At 39.8% G+C, this 20167-nt stretch overlaps 1 protein-coding gene across 2 annotated transcripts in view; it reads left to right on the plus strand.

The window, feature by feature from the left end:
- Positions 1–20167, plus strand: part of RAD51C (RAD51 paralog C) — a 113647-nt gene that overhangs the window by 38102 nt on the left and 55378 nt on the right. For both annotated transcript variants that reach the window (XM_068268635.1, XM_068268636.1), the window contains 2 exons: positions 1126–1259; positions 17541–17672. In XM_068268635.1, coding sequence (XP_068124736.1) covers positions 1126–1259; positions 17541–17672 — 266 coding nt within the window. The remainder of the gene's footprint in view (positions 1–1125; positions 1260–17540; positions 17673–20167) is intronic.

Genomic DNA, 20167 nt, shown 5'->3' on the forward strand with positions numbered 1-20167 from the left:
TAGCTGTCCTGGACATCAGTCTGCAGACTTCCTGCAGTGTGCTGTGCACTCACACCATTTTCATTCCTGCATTAGTCTGTTTCTCACTCTCCCTCTTACACATTTCCCTCTCTGTCTACACACTTTCTCCCTCTTTTTTTCTTTCCCCTTTCCCAGTCTTTTTCACACACACTCTGTCCCTCAAAGACAATCTTTCTCCCTCCCAGACACTCGCACCTATTCCTCTTCCCTTCAGTTTGTATTCACTTTTTCTACTCAACCCCCTCTATCCTCCATATACTGTATTTCCTGTATATGTATGTCTGCTTACCACTGCTTGAATTTGTTTAAGGGGAAAAGCCACATCAGAAACCCCCAAGCACTTTTATTTTCTTTTGTAGTGCATGATGTTTAGCATAGACACACAACAAACATGTCTACAGGGGTTTACTACCACCATGTCAGCCAAAACTATTCTGTGACTTTTTGAATGAGATAACAGAACAGTTTGTGGGCATGTGTGGTTTTTGGGCCTAAATTAGTCACCCTGACTACAGCCCCTTTCTTGTATTAATCCCGCTTTGGCAGCACTTTATCGGATTGCCCATCAAAACAGCACCACTCCGTGCAAGATGCCTCTTAATCCATTAGCATCATTTAGTGTAATCCTCTACCCCTATCGGCAGTGCCTAGCATTACTACCTCACCAAGTAACGACCAGCGTGATTCACCTAATCTTCTCCCTAGCGAGCAGCACCTAGCATGATCCTCCCTCCCCATTTTTGCCTAGTAGTAGCAGACATCACCCTAGTAGCAGAGGTCACCCATTGTGACCTTAATTTCCCACCCGGCTACTTTTTCATGCCACCCGGCTGGAAAAAAAATTCTGGGGAGAACACTGGTCTGTTTCTGTCCATGTTTTTTTTTTTTTGTTTGTTTGTTTTTTTTACTGCACCAAACAATTTTCACACTTTCCCAAGTCAATAAGGCATAAGGAATAAAGTTAATTGAATTGGGGATGTAACAAATAAATGGGTCTACTTGATGGGAAGTTTAACTCCATAGGTAATCCCAAATGGCAGCACTGTAATGCAAAGTAAGTGGTAACTTATCTTTCAGCTTAGTATTTCTTCTTCTGTTTTTCAGATCACAGAAAAGCTATGCAAAGATTTACTGTCCGTAATATACTATCACAAATATATTATTTTCATTGTCAAGACTATGTTGAACTACTTGCCCACATCCATGCTCTTCCTGACTTTCTAGTACAGCATTCAAAGGTTAGTCAAATCATTCAGTGCCAAAGGGAATCAGTGCTGTGGTAATCAAATGATGTTTTATGCCATGAAATCTAAAACACAAATATGCTTGTTAGTTGGTGGATTGTTTAGAACATTGGAGAGTAGAAACAAGCTCAACAAACGGCAAAAGGATTTTTTAAAAATTATGTGGCAAATGTGTTCAGTGTTTGCCTGGATGATGTTCATACATTGCGGGGTTTGTAGGAATTCTGTAAGAAGTACAGAACAGTCTGCATTTGTTCATAAAACTTTTCATTCTAGACAAACCCATGAGGCTACAATCTCACAAATAATTACCTAACCTTTCAGCAAACTCCACTATGTTCTGGCATGATGAGAAACAATGGTTGCATACTTTAGCCACCTAGTACTGAAAAATATTCAAATACTCTAAATTGTTTAGGTTTTCCTGCTTGTTTAGTTGTCCCTGCTGCTGTCAGTGGTTACTAAGCTGCTCTACAGGCACTCTGTAGTAAGTAGGGTACTATTCAGGGTTTTTACTGTGGAGGCAGCACAAAGCGGGGCAGGGAAATTTGGCTGTAATGGGAATTATGGCTGTGGTGGTGTTTAGACAGTAACTTGGGTGCCATCAACAGACTGTGCACAAATTACTATAAAAACTGCGTAATTTGAATTATGTGTTACCCCTGAGTCTACGGTGGCCTGGAGTGGGAATATTAATTAACGTCGCAGGGACTTTTGCAGGGGCATGGTGGTCTGTTTTTCGGGCTTCACCCAGCACCCAAATTTCCCAGAGCCTTAATTACATACAGTAGATGCTCTGACTGTACATATAGACAGTGTTATGCGTTCCCTAATGTTCCTTAGGATACTGCATTATCCTCCTATGCAAGCTCTGTGCATATCTGACCAGCTGCTTGGCCACACAACTTGGATGCAGTAGCTGCCTCTACTACCTTCATCATGGCATCATGCCCTTTCTGACTTCCTCCCTGCTGGCCCCTGTGTGCTGATGAGGAGATAGTACACCATACTACCAGGATTTACTGTAGGTACACCATACTACCAGGATTTAGGTAACTAATGTCAAGTAAGTACAGTACAGTGAGTGCCCTACATAAGTCTGTGTTTACTATGAGTTAAATTTTAATTGTGCATTATTTGCCTAGCAAGAAGCCTGTATGCTATGCCTGATGTGCAAGTGTGATTTAGTTATATTAGTTTTCTCATAAATCCAACAAATAACCCACCAAATATGTAAATCATCCTGAAGTACTAATATTTTTTTGTTTATAATGAGTGATGCTAACTGTTGTTCTTACCTGTAACTTGATACTATGTAAATTGTTTGTGAAAAAAAAACTTGATGGTAAATTTCATCATATGCAGTATGAAAACACTTTATTTAAAGAGGAACTGTCGCGAAAATCTTAAAATTAAAAATGCGTACAATTAAGAAGTACATTTTTTCCAGAGTAAAATGAGCCATAAATTACTTCTCTCCTACAGTAGGTAGCAGAAATCTGACATTACCGACAGGTTTTGTGTTAGTCCATCTCATCATGGGGGATTCTCAGCATGGCCTTTATTCTTTATAAAGACATTCCCTGAACAAGATTTATACACTGATGCTGGCCAGCCTCCCTGCTCTCTATACACTATTTTGGCAGTTGGATGGAGCAACTGCCATTCACTAAATGCTTTTAAAAATAAAGAAACCCATGAGAACCCCCCTATGAGAAGATGGGCTAGTCCAAAATCTGTCGGTAATGACAGATTTCTACTTCTTATTGTAAGTGACAGGAACATAGGAGAAAAGTAATGTATGGCTCATTTTACTCTGGTAGAAACGTACTTCTTATGTGTTTTAAATTTTAAGATTTTTGTGACAGTTCCTCTTTAAGAAATTGTGAAGGTAAGTACTCATGCAAAGATTGTTCTCCGGTGCTGGAGCTTTCAAACCTGTCCTCAGACCTTACCATGAGTGGTATGTCTTTTTTGGATTTCCTCTGTATGGCGGCTAATATACTTAGCTTTATGGGATCGCACTTCCATTCTACTTCCAGACTGATGTCATTGTGCCGTTGTGCCGTTGTGCGCACGTGCAGAATTGTCCTGGCCACGTGCGCCTCTTTACTCCCGCCCAACTCCGGCGACTTGGACTGAGCTTTTCCAGCTCTGAGATCTTTTAAGGCTTTATTCAATCATCACATAACTCATTTGACACACTTGTTTCTTTCACACATTTGGCGGTGGGTGCAGTGCACTGACCTATGCCTGATGGCCATTTTGCTCCATAGGAGGACACAGACAAATTAGTATATACTGGCGGAGGGTGGAATTTGGATCTGGAGCAAACAGACGAGCAGTGAAGTCCTTAACCAGCCAAGCGGACACCATTCGGGGTATAGCCCATTAAAACTCTGGGTACTTTTTTACTGCTGCTATGTGTGAGCGTGCATTTTTAACATAATTATATTTTACCATATGGTTTTGCACTATGGTGGCTCGACTGTCCTTTGAGGTGAATTAGTCCATGAGCCATAATCAAGCAGGAGAACCAATGGTTATCTGGATAAAGCAGGGATGGCCTAGATGACCCCAAAGTGCTGCTGACCCTATCTAATTGAGGGTCTACAAAAAGGGTGAGTGCCCGTTCTTACTGAGGTGAGGTGATGGTATCATGGTAAGGCCTAAAAGGACTGCACCCGCTAAAGATATCAACAGATTAAGTGTGCCATATTGGCCCTTGTACTTCAAAGCTGTGACATTTAGGACTTATGGATTATTAGTGCACTAAGTTATTGTTAAAGAGAGGGACAGATCAGTTATTGTTGTGCTAAGTCATTGTGATATTTGTATATTGTGGTTTACTTTTACAGGAGAGTACCACCATTGCTTTTTTTTGTTTGTTTGTTTTTTTTTCAAATTTAACTTTTTATTGGTACTTGATAGAAGACAGTTACAACATATTATATTATGTACATATTATATACAATACAATATAATATGTTATATATTATATAATATAACATTATATTGTATCGGTAGAAATCCCTTAGCCTCCCTGGCGTTCAATTTCCCCAGGATTTCTGTGCAAAAGTGATCAATTAATATTCATAACCTTTTTTTTTTCCCGTAACTTGCCAAAATGTATCAAGCAAGGCTAGTATACAGTGCAGGAGAGTATTAACGTCAATACTGTTCACAGCATGTTTTGTATTGATGTGTATAACAGTCAATATCGCTAGGGAGGCTAACATCAAACATTCGGTTTTAAACATCCTTTCCATATTATTTGTCAGCGCAATAATAAGTGAAAGGTTTTATATTTAACTACCTCACCTCCAAGGTTATTTCCCCTTAAAGAGACTCTGTATATAAAATAAAAAACAACTACCGTGGGGGGGGGGGGGGTACTTACCTCGGGAGGGGGAAGCCTCAGGGTCCCAATGAGGCTTCCTCATCCCTGTAGCTGCAGGCAATCCAGTGCTGGCTCCCCCAAATCCTCCCAGAATCCTCCCCCAACAAGCCTGACAAGCAGAGATTTATTTACCTCTCCAGGATCCAGCGCAGTAGCGGCTCTTCCATTGGGTAAGGTGGAAATAGTCGAACCCGATCGTATCCGCTCTACTGCACAGGTGCAAAAAGACTCGTGCCTGAGCAGTGGAGCGGATCGATTGGGTTCGTCTATTTCCGCCTTACCAGAACAAAAAGCCGCTAATACGCCTGCGCTGGATCGTGGAGAGGTAAATATTTACATCTCCGCACTTCGGGGGTCCCGGGCAGGCTAACGGAGCAATGGAGGAGGACGGTAAGTCCCGTGGTAAGTATCCCCCAGAGGGGTATTTTTTTTTATTACAGGATTTCTTTAAAGAGGCGCTGTCAACCATACTGTCTCAGAAAAAATAACAACACATATTTAAGTAGATAAATACTTGCTCTACTTACATAACATATGTATTGCACTGTCCACATTTTGATTTTAGTCATTTTTCTACAATAAAAAAGAGAAAATCCTTAGCATCTCCAATTTTAACTGTGGCTATTTTGAAGCCAATCCTGATGTCATTTCCTCTCTACTCTCTCTGCCTGATTGTGTATGCATTGTCTGCCCTCCAAGTGCATTGTCTCAGCATGAGAAATATTGGCCAATCAGAGAGGAATAGAGATGTGGGAGGGGAAAACAGGAGGGGAAGAGGCTTCAGCCAATCAGGCTGCATTAGTTAAGTCTGAGGGGAAAGTAGAGAAGCAAAAAAGGACAACCCAGCATGCCCTGCAACTTCCTTTGTGCATACCACATTTTGTATGTACCAAATAAGAGTCAGGTAAACTGGGGAATGATCATTTATCAACAAGAAAAGTAATAGTAATTTTAACTTTTGGATTGCCTGGTTGCCTTATTACTTGTTTACCAGATAAAAATCAAAAATTGATTTTATGCCCGACAGTTACACTTTAATCACCAGAGCAATAATGCTCCTTCCATTCATTTGCCTATAACTTTATTACTACTTATCACAACAAAACAATCTCTATCTTGTTTTTTTGCCAGCAGTTAAGGTTTCTTTGGAGGGTACTTTTTGCTAATAATTATTTTATTCTAACTTTGTTTTAACAGGAAAAATAAGGAAAAGAAATTGAAAAAAATCATTATTATTCAGTTTTCAGCCATCATAGTTTTAAAATAATACATGCTACGGTGATTAAAATCCACACATTTTATTTGCTCATTTGTCCCAGTTATTACAATGTTTAACATTTTTCCCTAGTACGATGTATGGCGCCAATATTTTCTTTGGAAATAAAGGTGCATTATTTTCAGTTTTACAAGCCCATAGTTTAACAATTAGCAGTGATTTACCTTCTTGACATACATATTAACCAATTAAGCATTCTGGATGTAGAGGCTACGTCCAGAAGGCCATGTGAGCTCCCGCGGCCAATCGCGCGCGAGTACGCGTGCTCCCGGCCGCGGATTGTTAGCCCAGTAGTCACTGAATCCGGACATGGTCCCCAATCATTGATTCCTTTCCCCGGCAGAAAAAGCAACCGCTTCTCTCGGAAACCTCACTTTTTCTGCCTCTTACGTCCTTCTAAGTGTACATGTTAAGCTTAGAGTGACGTCATGTAAACAAACTCAAGGTTGCCATCTTGTGGCCAAAAGGTAAAACTACATCTACATGTAAAAGAAAAAAAATATAAACACATATTTACATAAAAAAATTACTATTTACATCCCACCCTCCCAAAAATAGCCAAATAAAATGTTTGTTTAAAAAAAAAAAAAACAATTACAATAAAAAAAAAGTAAATATTTTCCTAAGGGTCTAAGAGACACTGAAGCGAAAAAAAAAATATGATATAGTGAATTGGTTGTGTACTATGAATAATTACTAGAAGATTAGCAGCAAAGAAAATATTCTCATACTTTTATTTTCAGGTATATAGTGTTTTTTTCTAACATTGCATCATTCTATATTATGTGCAGATTACACAACACTCAGCATTCAAAATGAGTCTTTCAGAGCAGTCTGTGAAGTAATGACCTCTCCTCTGGCAGAGGAAAAGTAAGCAGTTTACTTACAGTTGAGATAATAAAAGTCAGATAACAGCCCTCTCCAGACTAAGACTTAGTCTGAGAGTTAATGGCTTGTTTGCATAGAGATAACAACTGGAGTTTCTTAACTCTTCCTGTACTGGAAACAATTAGACTGATGTATCTGATCTTAATGTTTTATTAGCTGTACTACACATACAAATCATAATATCATACTTTTTTTTTTTGCTTCAGTGTCTCTTTAACCACTTCACCACCGAGGGGTTTTACCCCTTGAACACCAGAGCAATTTTCACCTTTCAGCGCTCCTTCCATTCATTCCTCTATAACTTTATTATTACTTATCGCAATGAAATGAACTATATCTTGTTTTTTTCGCCACCAATTAGGCTTTCTTTAGGTGGGACATTATGCCAAGAATTATTTTATTCTAAATGTGTTTTAATGGGAAAATAGGAAAAAATGTGGGAGAAAAATATTATTTTTCAGTTTTTGGCCATTATAGTTTTTAAATAATGCATGCTACTGTAATTAAAACCCATGAAATGTATTTGCCCATTTGTCCCGGTTATAAAACAGTTTAAATAATGTCCCTATCACAATGTTTGGCGCCAATATTTTATTTGGAAATAAAGGTGCATTTTTTTCGGTTTTGCATCCATCCCTAATTACAAGCCCGTAGTTTATAAAGTAACAGTGTTATACCCTCTTGACACAAATCTTTAAAAAGTTCAGTGCCTAAGTTAACTATTTTTTTTAATTACAAAAAAAAAAATTGGGGAGTGTGGGAGGTAATAAGTTAATTTATTGTGTAAAACTAATGTATTTGTATATGTAAAATGCTTTAGGGTGTAGTTTTACTATTTGGCCACAAGATGGTGAGTTTGTGGTCATGCGACCTGTAAGCGTCCGGAAGGACGCTTACAGGAAGCAGTATGAGGCTGGGAAAATCACAATGATCGCGCTGTTTCTCATAAAAGCAGCAGATCATTGCGGGGGCTTAGATCAACGAACGGGAATGGATTTTCCCGTTCATTGATCTCCGGGCGAGCAGGCGGCGGCGTGCACGAGCGGCGGACAGCGGCGGTAGCGCAGGAGGTACGGATTTCTCCGTCCCTTGTTTTTTTAAGGGTGGAAAAAGGGACGGAGAAATCCGTACCGCGGAGGGTAAAGTGGTTAATTATCAATGTAAAGATGAAATATTTCTATTTTTTTTTTTTTATTATTATAAGCTTGTAAATAGTGATGGATGCAAAACGGAAAAAATGCACTTTTATTTCCAAATAAAATATTGTCGCCATACATTGTGATAGGGACATAATTTAAACGGTGTAATACCCGGGACTATTAAGCAAATACAATACGGGGGTCTTAATTATGGAGGCATGTGTTGTTTTAAAACTATAATGGGCGAAAACTGAGAAATAATGAATTTTTTCAGTTTTTTTCTTATTCTTCCTGTTAAAATGCATTTACAGTAAAGTAGCTCTTGGCAAAATGTACCCCCCCAAAGAAAGAAAAATTGGTGGCGGAAAAAACAAGATATAGATCAGTTCATTGTGAATAGTAGTGATAAAGTTATAGGCTAATGAATGAAGAGTGAACATTGCTCGGTTGCATACAGTGAAAACGACTGAAGGCTGAAATGGTTAAAGTTCAGTCCCTAAAGTAACTACAGTATATATATTTTTTAATTGCATTTTTTTTTTTACAAAATATTTTTGGGGGTAACTATTGTAGAGTGTGGGATGTAAGGAGCTCATTTCAAATGTTAAAAAAAAGTCTTATAATTAATAAAAAAATGTTTGTAGATGTAACTTTACTATTTGGCCACAAGATGTCCTCACGCATAACTTTCCTATGCAAAGTATTACTACAAGTAATGCATGGACGTCTAAGTATCGGCGCCGTCTCATAGATGGGGACTTAGATCAATGATTAGGAACTGTGTTCTCATTCATTGATCTCCTGTCTAGCAATCGGCGGAAGTAACGAGTGCTGGAGGGCGTGGGGGGGATCAGTAGCGCGCTGCAGCAAGGGAGAAGTATCTACATCTAAATCCATGCAAGGTAAACTAGGGATGTAGATATTCGTGCCAAGGGAGCTAAAGTGATTCAAGTGGACCTAAAGTCTTGCACAGGACAGAAAGAATACAGAGAAAAATGCACCCTGTATGTACTGTATTTAGAGAGTTTAGCCTGTCTAATTCCCCCTCATCTGTGACTAGTCACTACTGGAATTTGATCTCACAGCAGCTAATTTGTAAACACAGGACGTTAACCCTATGTCTGTTTCCATGAAAGCAGGAAGTAGACACACTGCAAATGTATTGCAGGATCTGTATCAGCTGTAACAAATAATGTTTTTCTTTAAAGGTTATCATACTGTTGATTATCTTCTAGAGCAGAGAAGAAGTTCTGAGTTCAGGTCTGCTTTAACATAAGATCTGTCAACATCTCGATTGTCCATTAGAACATATAGGCTTAAGTGTAAGCCAAGCTTAATAATTTCTACAATTTATTTGCTGAAGCAATATTTGTTCTTGGTATACTTGGCCACTAGAGGGAGCATTTGTCATACTATCAAATGTTAACAGAAATATTATGAAAGACTGAGGTGGCCACCTAGCATTTGTTGTTTGTTACAAAATACTCAAAATTAAAGCAGAACATGCCTTTGCTTACCTTCAATTTTGTTATAAACGTATAAGATGTAAGGTATACAGATTGTATACTATTTTACCAGGATTAGGAGGATACTTATCAGCATATAATTGTACCATCATTAACCATTTCTACTTACTACTCTTGTGCAGGTCATATCTTTTACACAGTTCTGTTATCATTCTTTTTTAACAATTCATCTCTTATCATTTTTAACTGCTTCCGGACGGCGCTAATCTACACCGTTTGACAGCTGTTATCCCTGCCAGCATGTAGATTCTAATTAACGCACTGTACAGACCCTCGATAGTGGCAATCTCCCACGGCCACATCTTACTCGCCCTGCTGTCTGTATGACCCCGTGATCACTTAGCCAAATCTATCCCTCTATCTGTCATAGGAACGGAAGAGCAAGTGAGCTTTAGCGACGGGAGAGTGGCACGATCGGCGATAGCGTTGAATTCATGTGGTGTGATGTTGGTAGGCCCCTTTTTTATACCAGCGATCTCTGGTCCTGAAAGGGTACCTGAGACCACTATGATGTGGCTATTTAGAGTTACCTGGAGGTTCATCCAGGCCCATGAGGTGCGTGAGCTCCCTTGCCGTCCTCTCTGGCCGCTCCGTTTTCAGTAATCTGGGTAGTCTCAGCCAGTCATGTGCATGTGTGGCCTGGCCAGGCGCAGAACGATCCCAGGGACGAGAGTGTGACGGGGTGCGCCAGCAGCCGAGTCGTGCGTGTGCAGAAGGGCGAGACCGGACAGATTACCGGGGGGATTAGGATGGTGAGGGAGCCCACGCACCTCATGGGGCAGGAGGAAGCCCCAGGTAAGTATGAATAGTTCCATTATAGTGGTCTCACTACTACTAAAAGTTTTACTCTACTCACCCCATGTGATGATGGCTTTTCTGACCTCTCCTTAGTCCAAAGGACAATCAGTGATGCAGTTGGAATGTGGGAAGGGTCTTAATGATCATGGAGGATTGTTACCAGAGTGGGGGTTGTGACCAGAGGTAGGAGTGACTTACCCATTGGTCCCCAGATTTGATAAAACTTCCTTGTAAGCCTGTTGTTGCTGGGGTGGTAAAACTGGGTAGTTTGCAGCCGTATCACCATTTAGGTTTACAGTTATCCAGTACATGGACACATTAATGATTTCACTGACTTCTGATGAAGTGTCCAGATAATCTGTTCTGATTTGAATGGCTCCCCAGTATGAGTTTTATTTCAAGTAAGGATAGTGAATGAGATGGTAATAAATTCAAGTTAACAGAAATGTTATGTAAATTTTATCCAAATTTATGCTGCTTGAAATTGGACCAGTTAAAACCATCAGACACTACATTTGATTGTAGCCTGTATAATTTTGCATCAGCTCAAAATTATTAGCATCTCATTTTACCATCCCCAATTCCAAGGCAGTGATTAAGGGCTCAGTCCAGCTGGTGTGATAACTTCAGAAACCAGGATAGTTTGAGCGTTAAGATTAGCTACTTCAATAAATGGGTTGCCAGTATCAGGCAACCACTCTTTTTTTTTAGCTTTTTATCTTCTGCTGCGATACAGCAATAAAAGTCCATAAAAGTTTCAAATGCCTTTTCATACCAAAATAATTATTTTTGCTGGAACTGGATTTAAGAAGGAGAAAAGATAATTTAGAATGGTTACAAATTATTGTACACGTATGTATGAGTTTCAAAACATTTTGCAACACCACTGGCATATTTACAAATGAATGGAGAGAAAGAAGACGAATAGTTGACCATTTGATCATGTGACTTATTCCTGTGCTTTTAATAACTTCCTGAAGTGTCTGCATGTGTTTGGTTGATTTTGGTGCCTGATCTGGGTGTTATGGTCCTTCTGGTTTATTAGCATGGACTAGAATTAGCAATGTTTGTAGTGTTTGTTAGGATTCTGCAGCCAGCTGTGGCAGGGGGTGGCCACTCTAGGGGTGGTCTGGAAACTCCTGCTATTTCCTGACCTGCTTATCTGCAAGACATTTCTTGCTATTAAGGACCCTAGTGATGGGACTATGGGTAGGAGGCTTGTAATAGCCATGTGAAATTTCAATAGTGTATTTAAGCTATGTAGTGCGTTATTGAGCCCTAGCAATTAGACTCCACCTTGACAAAGCCTCAGTGAAAGGGTCAAAATGTGTAGGTGGGCATGTTCCCCGCTGCATGTTCTGAAAAGCAGTTGCGCACTGTATGAGCAGCTGGAGAGAGAAGCGCCCGCTGCATTTAGTATGACAACATTAAAAGCCAGAAGGCATATGTACTAAGTAAAGCTGCTGATATCCAAATAACAAAGGTAAAAGGAAGACAATACTACATAACATCTGTGGAATACAATCCCATGGTGGTAGTGTGAAATAAGGGGAAACCCTTCTGTGCCTCCTACATGACCGTAAGGTATAGGGTGCTATATGATGATGTTGAGCAGAACCTATAAATGACTGCTTGTTTCATTTCTGACCTTCACCTCAAAAACTCGAATGTTTACTATTGTATAAGAGGCATATGTGGTTTTAATTACGGTAGCATGTATTATTTTAAAACTATAATGGCCGAAAACTGAGAAATAATGATTTTTTTTCCAATTTTTTCTTATTTTTCCTGTTAAAGAGACTCTGTAAAAAAAAATTTCAGCCTTAATTCTTCTATCCTATAAGTTCCTATGCCTGTTCTAATGTGCTCTGTCTTACTGCAGCCTTTCCTAATTGCACTGTCTCTGTAATAAATCTTATCTCCTTTCCTCTGTCGGGCTAAGGCTTGAATGTGTGGAATGTGCGGGGCTGCTTGTGATTGGATAGAAGCAATACACACCCTCTGCAGGCCCCCTGCACACTCTGTATGACGCACACACTCTGTTTATGTGAGCCTATTACAAGCTGGTTAGTTTGTTTGTAAACACTGCCTAAAACTGTTAATTACAAGCCAGGATTGCAGCAGAGAGTGGCAGAAACAGCACAGAGGGACACAGGATGCTTTTTAGTGTAAGAATATTAGAGTACAGATTCTCTTTAAAATGCAGTTAGAATAAAATAAAGTACTCCCAAAGAAAGCCTAATTGGTGGCCAAAAAAAATAAGATATAGATTGTTTTGTGGTGAAAAGTAGTAATAAAGTTTTAGGCGAATGAATGGAAGGAGTGCTATTGCTCTGGTGTTTATGGGGAAACACCTTGGAGGTGAAGTGGTTAACCAGTTCACCCCCAAGGGTTTTTATCCTAACGGACCAGAGCAATTTTCAGTTGTCAGCGCTCCTCCCTTTTATTCCCTAATAACTTTATTACTACTTATCACAAGAAAATGATCTATACCTCGTTTTTTTCGCCACCAATTAGGCTTTCTGTGGATAGTACATTTTGCTAAGAATTTTTTTATTCTAAATGCATTTTAATGAGAAAAACAGAAAAAAAAGAAAAAAAATCATTATTTCTCAGTGTTCAGCCTTTATAGTTTTAAAATTAAACATTCTCCTGTGGATAAAACAAACACGTTTTATTTGCCCAGTGGTCCCGATAATTAAACCGTTTAGATTATGTCCCTACCACAATGTATGGCGACAGTATATTATTTTGAAATATAAGTGGTTATTTTTCTGTTTGTTCTGGCCATAATTACAAGCCCCTGTGTAATAAATTAAAATTAATTTTCCCCATAAAATATAGTATAAAAAAAGCTGAGTCCCTAAGGCAACTATTTATTTATTTTTTTTTAAGCTGATTTTTTTTTTTTACAAGTGTTTTTTTTGGGGGGGGAGGGTTGGAAGTGTAATTTTATTAATGATGTGTATATACTTGAAAATGTATGTATTTTGTAGGTGTAATATACTTTTTGGCCACAAGATGGCGCTAGTGAACACTCATAGGACGTGTTCACTTTTTTTTTTTTTACACACTTTATTAAACTGTTACATTTCCTGTTTATGTGAATGGACGTAGCCGCTGTTCGCGGTCACGTCCATTCACTCCAGGCACTGCGATTGGGTAGAGGACTGTTCGGTCCTCTTCCCCAATCACCCAGCACGGGATCCCGACGGTAATGGCGGCGGTAGCGGCGGACACACGGCGGTAGCAGCGGCGGGAATGCGCAACATATTAAAACGTCATGTTGCTGTTAATAGCGGTAAGCATGACGTTTTAATACGTTAGGATGGCGGTAAATGGTTAAGGTCTGCCATTGAAATCATGTAGGCTCAGCCTAATTTGTTGTTGGTTTACTAAGATATACCTGCATTTGAACATTAAATGTATAAATCTGACGCACTCATTATTGGTCTTAATGGGTGTACAATTTAGGTGAAGGGCACATATGGCAGATTTCCTGTGTAGGGCGGTCCTCTGCAGCGTACCCCCCAAAAAATCCACTACTGTTTTGTGTAAAAAGTACATTCCTGAAATGGCTCTGTATAGAGAGTCATCTCTAACAAACCAAGAGATCCAGAGCATCAAACTATGCCTGTGAGTAAAGGCTTCACTTGAAGAGAATTTGTACGCTAATATTCTTACAATAAAAAGCATACCATTCTTTTCCTTATTTTCTCCTGTGCCCCTCTGTACTGTTTCTGCCACTCCCTGCTGCAATCCTGGTTTGTAATGAACAGTTTTAGGCAGTGTTTACAAACAAAAGACTGGCTTCTAACCACAGTATCATAGGCTGAGAACTAGCTTACTGTGTGACTCATGCAGAGCTTGGAGGGAGTGTGTAAAGCTTCTGCCAATGACAAGCAGTGCTGCACATTCCACACGTTCCAGCCTCAGCCTGACAGACACGACAGAGGAAATGAGATAAGATTTATTACAGAGACAGTACAATTAGGAAAGGCTGCAGTAAGACAGGCCACATTAGAACAGGGATAGGAACTTATAGGATAGAAAAAATAAGGCTTAAAATTTTGTTTCAGAGTCTCTTTAAGGAATGTTAAAGTGACACTGAAGTGATGTAATGATATGATATGCATGTGTAGTACTGACAGTTAATACAACATTAGTAACAAAGAAAATAGTCTCATTTTTATTTTTTTTAGATGTATAGCTTTTTTTTTTTAATAACATTGTATAATTCTGTTATGTGCAGTTCCAAGCCACACTCTGTATTTTAAACTATAAAACAAGCAGAATTAATGACCCTTTCAACTTCCCTGCAGTAAAAATCTTATCTAAACCTGTCTCTGTTTCTGTCTCATGTATACGGTAAGTGGTCCAGAAAACAGCAAGAGCTCAGATAAGCTCTTTTGCATAGATAACAACTGAAGTTTCTCATATTTAGAAGAGGCTTCTATGTGGAATGACAACCATGCACACCAGATTGATGCAGTATGCAGTGTTTGGTCTGGACACAGACTAACTGAGCCTCCACCCCTTCAACCCCTGCAGCAATGCTGACAGCACTCATATGTCTATCTGCCAGGGCTGTGGAGTCGGTACAAAAATCCACCGACTCCGACTCCTCAGTTTAGGATTCCTCCGACTCCTCGACTCCGACTCCTCTAATTTGCATATTACAATCTTGTTGATTGAAAGTATGTAACATGAAATTCATCTCTTAACTGCCAACGTTTAAGAGTTTTAAAAGACAACTGAAGTGAGAAGGATATGGAGACTGCCATATTTATTCCCTTTAGTCATAGACTAAAACTAGTCCTTGGTAAGAGTACTTGTAAAAGGTACAGACCGGAACAAAGAACATCTATCAGGCCCTAGGCAATGTAACTATGAGTACATGTAAGAGTGATGTGCAGGTACTCTGCAGGGGAATAAGGGGATTCTTCCTCTATTACACATTCTTCATGTATAATCTGAACCAGGTTTATGGGTGATAGACAACACCTCTGTGTTCAATGTGCACAACATTCTCAGTGGATTCCCTGCAGCTCTTTGGGTAGTGCATATGTAGAGTATAGTACTACTGTGTAACAAAGTAAACCTGAGACAGATGAAATTAAAGTTTTATACATACCTGGGGCTTCCTCCAGCCCCCTTCAGGCTAATCAGTCCCTCGCTGTCCTCCGCCACCTGGATCTTCTGCTATGAGTCCAGGTACTTGAGCCAGTCTGCCGTAGTGCACATGCACATACTCCGCCGGGAGCGTACTACACCTGCGCAGCACTATTGCGCAGGTGTAGAATGTTCCTGGCTGTAGGAGCGGCACGTGGCCGGACAGCGCTGACTGGCTGAATTACCGGGACTTATAACAGAAGATCCAGGTGGTGGAGGTGGTCAGCGAGGGACTGATTAGCCTGAAGGGGGCTGGAGGAAGCCCCAGGTATGTATAACACTTTTCTTTTCATCCTTCTCAGGTACCATTTAATTCGTAGTCACCAAACCAAATTTAACAACATATCAAATTTATTTGATTTCATGAACAAAGAGAGTGCACACATTTGCATAAATCAGAATCAACGCAGAATTATTTCCATCTCATTGACCATCTCTATTTGTGACACGGCTACACATCAGGCTTTATACTTGCAGCATAGATGTTATTTAGTATATATAAGAGATTCCTGTGTACACATCATATATACAGTCACAATCAGATGTGTATATCTGACTTTAAAAATACGGGGACTGCTTTATTGAAGCAGCACAAGTAACTCATTTTGATTGGTTTATTTCATTTTTGTGGACTAAGCACAGCTATTACTGTATGTATAAATTATTTATGATGACTATTATCTAAGAAATAGAACATTTTATCATATTTTCTATTTTAATTTCAGTTTTAATTCATTAGGAGTCGGAGTCGGTGCTTTTTTTTCCGACTCCAGGCACCCAAAATTGCCCCGACTCCACGACTCTGACTCCACAACCCTGCTATCTGCAAAAGACAGCATCTGGATATGACCCTGAGCACATGCACTCAACTCTCCTGGTTGACCATGACGAGACCTATTTGGAGTGGGATCTGGCCTATTAAACTGCTGCATGGTCTTGGCCACTGTGCTGCAGCTCAGTTTCAGGGTGTTGGCAATCTTCTTATAGTCTAGGCCATCTTTATGCAGAGCAACAATTCTGCTATGAGTTGCCAAGTTGAACTTCCAGTGCCAAATATGAGAGAGTGAGAGCAAATTTAACACACCTGCTTTCCAGCCACACCTCAGACCTTGTAACGCTAACAAGTAGCATGACCTTGGGGAGTGAAATTTTCTAATTTGGCAGAATTTTGGCATGATTCACTTAAGAGGAAATTTAGCCAAGGATTGAACTTCATCCCAATCAGTAGCCGATGCCTCCTTTCTTATGATAAATCTTTACTTTTGTCTTGAATAGATCATGGGGGAAGGGCTGTGTGGCTGATATTGTGGTGAAACCCTTTCCACAGTGGGATGTCAATGACCATGGCCCTGGCAGTTTGCTCTCTGTGAACCTTTTTGCATTGTGGGAAATAATGGCTGTTTCCAACTGCCAAGCAAGTAGTATCTCCCTCTATGCACAGAATTCTGTGCACACACATCACCTGCAAGTACTAAAGATGTTGCACCCTGTGATTAATTCAGGGCTGTGGAGTCGGTACAAAAATCTTCCGACTCCTCAGTTTATGAAACCACGACTCCAGGTACCCAAAATAGCTTTGACTCCTCGACTCCGACTCCTTAGTCTAATACTTCTCAGGGCTGTGGATTTTGTACAAAAATCGTCCGACTCCGACTCCTCAGTTTATGAAATCAACGACTCAACGAAATTGCCTCAACTCCGACTCCGGGTGCCCAAAATTGCCTCGACTCCGACTCCGGGTGCCCAAAATTGCCTCGACTCCAACTCCGACTCAGGGAGAGGAAAGATTGACAGTGACAGTGGGAAAACACTGGCTAAATAATTTATAAATGAATACTGTAAAAAAATTAAATTAAAAAAAAGCAATTTTATTTGTTATGTTATTTTCTCTACAGTTCCTCTATAGGGGGGTACTCCTTTAGACATTAATGGCTGGGTGTTAAGTTATTTTGATGGAGTACTTCTACAACTAATCTTGCAACTTCAAATTATATCATTCTTACTAGTGTGCTAGCAGACTTTTGTTTTTCTGCAGGTGGCATATATAATTTTTATGTTTTTTCTTATTTCATTTAGGTAAAATTAGTAGTTATTGATAGCATTGCATTCCCTTTTCGGCATGGCTTTGAAGACCTTTCATTACGTACACGCTTGTTGAATACTGTGGCTCAGCAATTGATCAGCATTGCTAATCATCACAAACTAGCAGTAAGTATATTAGTATGAACTGTTGCATTGGGGCACCAACTATAATACTTGTTAGGCCTTGCAATCTTTTGGAGATCTAAAGTTTGCGAAATACAAAGATTGTATATAAAAATAAAAACATTGTGCATGATGTGCACCAAGTCGCATGGGTGAATTAGTACATGTGACTAGTTGCTAAGTGCTGGGACTAGTGTGTAAATGTTGTGACTAGCAAGAGACTTGTATTAGGAGGGACTATCGTTAATGGCAGTCTTATTGCACAAATGGGCTGATAACCTGAAAGAGAAACTCCGACCAAGAATTGAACTTTATCCCAATCCATAGCTGATACCCCCTTTTACATGAGAAATCTATTCCTTTTCACAAACAGACCATCAGGCGGTGCTGACTCATATTATGGTGAAACCCCTCCCACAAGAAGCTCTGAGTACCGAGGTACTTCTGGCAGTTTCCTGTCTGTGAACCCTGTTATATTGTGGGAAATAGCTGTTTACAGCTGTTTCCAACTGCCAAAACATCAAGCAGCAGCTACATCACTTGCCAGCAGTAAATAAATGTCAGAATATAAGTCAGGGATTTAAATTATTTTACAATGGGCAAACACTGACTAAATCATTTATACATAATTATTGTAAAAATGAAGCACTTTTTTTCTTACATTATTTTAAATGGAGTTCCTCTTTAAGTCAGTGAGTGATGAGAAGTTGCAACTAAAGTTCAGCAGCAACGGTTACCCATGTAAGTATCTGGCTAGTAACTGGTCACTGCAATAAAAGAAAAAGACTGGGTCTCCACCTGGATAAATGCAATTGTAGCACTATTTTATTGCACCATAGTGACAAAACAACACGACGTTTCGGCCAGCAGGCCTTTATCAAGTGTTACTTGACACTTGATAAAGGCCTGCTGGCAATTGTATTCACCCAGGTGGAGACCCAGTCTTTTTCTTTTATTGCTGTCAATTGTTGCACCTTGAAGGATCCGGGTGTGGACTGGTTGACTCCCTGGCTTCACATATTATTGCAGTTGAGCTTCTAGGACTGCTTCTTTTTTCCTTAGTAACTGGTCACTGCCTGTAAATGCTTTTATAAAAAAAACTAATTTCTCATTAGCTTATATTACAAGCTGCAGCCACAAGTTTCTATCAATAGACTTTCATTGGAATGATTGCTGCCAAACTTCACTTGCCACCTCTAGCAACTCAGCAAATAAAGGTTCTCGTGTTTGTGAAGAACAACTGTGTAGCTAGTGGCTTTCACTTCTAATGCAAGTCTGTTCCTAGCAGCTAGTCACAGCATCTAGAGAATAGTTGTTCAACTACGGTATGTCACCCATTTGACACAACCCTTAAAGTTAAACAGAGAATGAAGTGTTGTCTGTAACAGGTTCACAAGAACTGTTGGCAAAGGTGTAGCTCTCCGCAGCAATCATTTAAACCATAAAGAAGTTTGTTTTTATATTTGTGTTGTTTTATTTTGAGGCTTTGTTCACACTACAAATCGCTAAACGCAAAAGCGTTTTCTGGCGTTTTTCTCAATAGTATTTTGAGCGGTTTTTCACTGTATGGGATAGCGGTTTTCAGCGTTTTACAGGAGATGGCCGCTAGCCAGGAGTTGGCTGCTAGCCAGGAAACAGGTGTTTTATGGGTAATCTGCTCTGTCTTGTGGCTAATCTGCTATATTTACTGAGTAAAAGCGCTGGAAAAACGCTGATTTTTGTGAACAGCCCAGCACTTTTGATCGATTTTGAAGCGCTCCTATCTTTAACATTGAAGCGCTAATCGCTCAAATTCGCTCAGAAATGGTGCAGGTTGCAAGTTTGCGTTTCAGCCAATCGCTGAAAAACACAAAACACTTAAGTGAGAACAGCCACATATACTGTACTTAACATTGACCAAGCACTTTTCAAAACGCTAGTGATTTCCAGCGATGCTGAAATCAACTGAAAAGCTCTCTAGTGTGAATGGGGCCTTAAGGATGTTTTAGGTGGATTTTGAGTGGCACCAAAAAAGCCATTTCCAACAACAACAACAAACCACATTATAAGGTTGTGTTAGAGCATGAAGCACATTCCCGTGGCAGGTAACATCACTCCAAAAGGCGTCAATAAGCGATTTAGGTAAAACCACAAACTGACTCCACTTCAGCTCCAATTACTAGTAGCATATGTTGCCAGTGTTCGCCCATATAACAGGTATTTAACTCCAGTTCTACATTCACACACGCTCCAGAGTGGTGGACGTTGTAATACATAAATAAAACAGGAAAAAACCTAAGTGTAGACTATTACAATGTGCCAAATAGGTGAGCTAGACAAAATACATAGGTATTATACACGTCATTAAAAGGGGGAAAGAAAAACCCACATCTAGGGTCCCATGGAACGGGTATCCCAAAGATAATAAAGCACTCAATGTTAAGTCTCTAAAGAGAAAAGTGAAAGGTGCTGCTTGTATCCAACCCAATCGGTTTTGCAAACTGGTGTGCTCAGGGGTC

Source organism: Hyperolius riggenbachi, chromosome 2, assembly GCF_040937935.1.
Source record: "Hyperolius riggenbachi isolate aHypRig1 chromosome 2, aHypRig1.pri, whole genome shotgun sequence".
NCBI lineage: Eukaryota > Metazoa > Chordata > Amphibia > Anura > Hyperoliidae > Hyperolius > Hyperolius riggenbachi.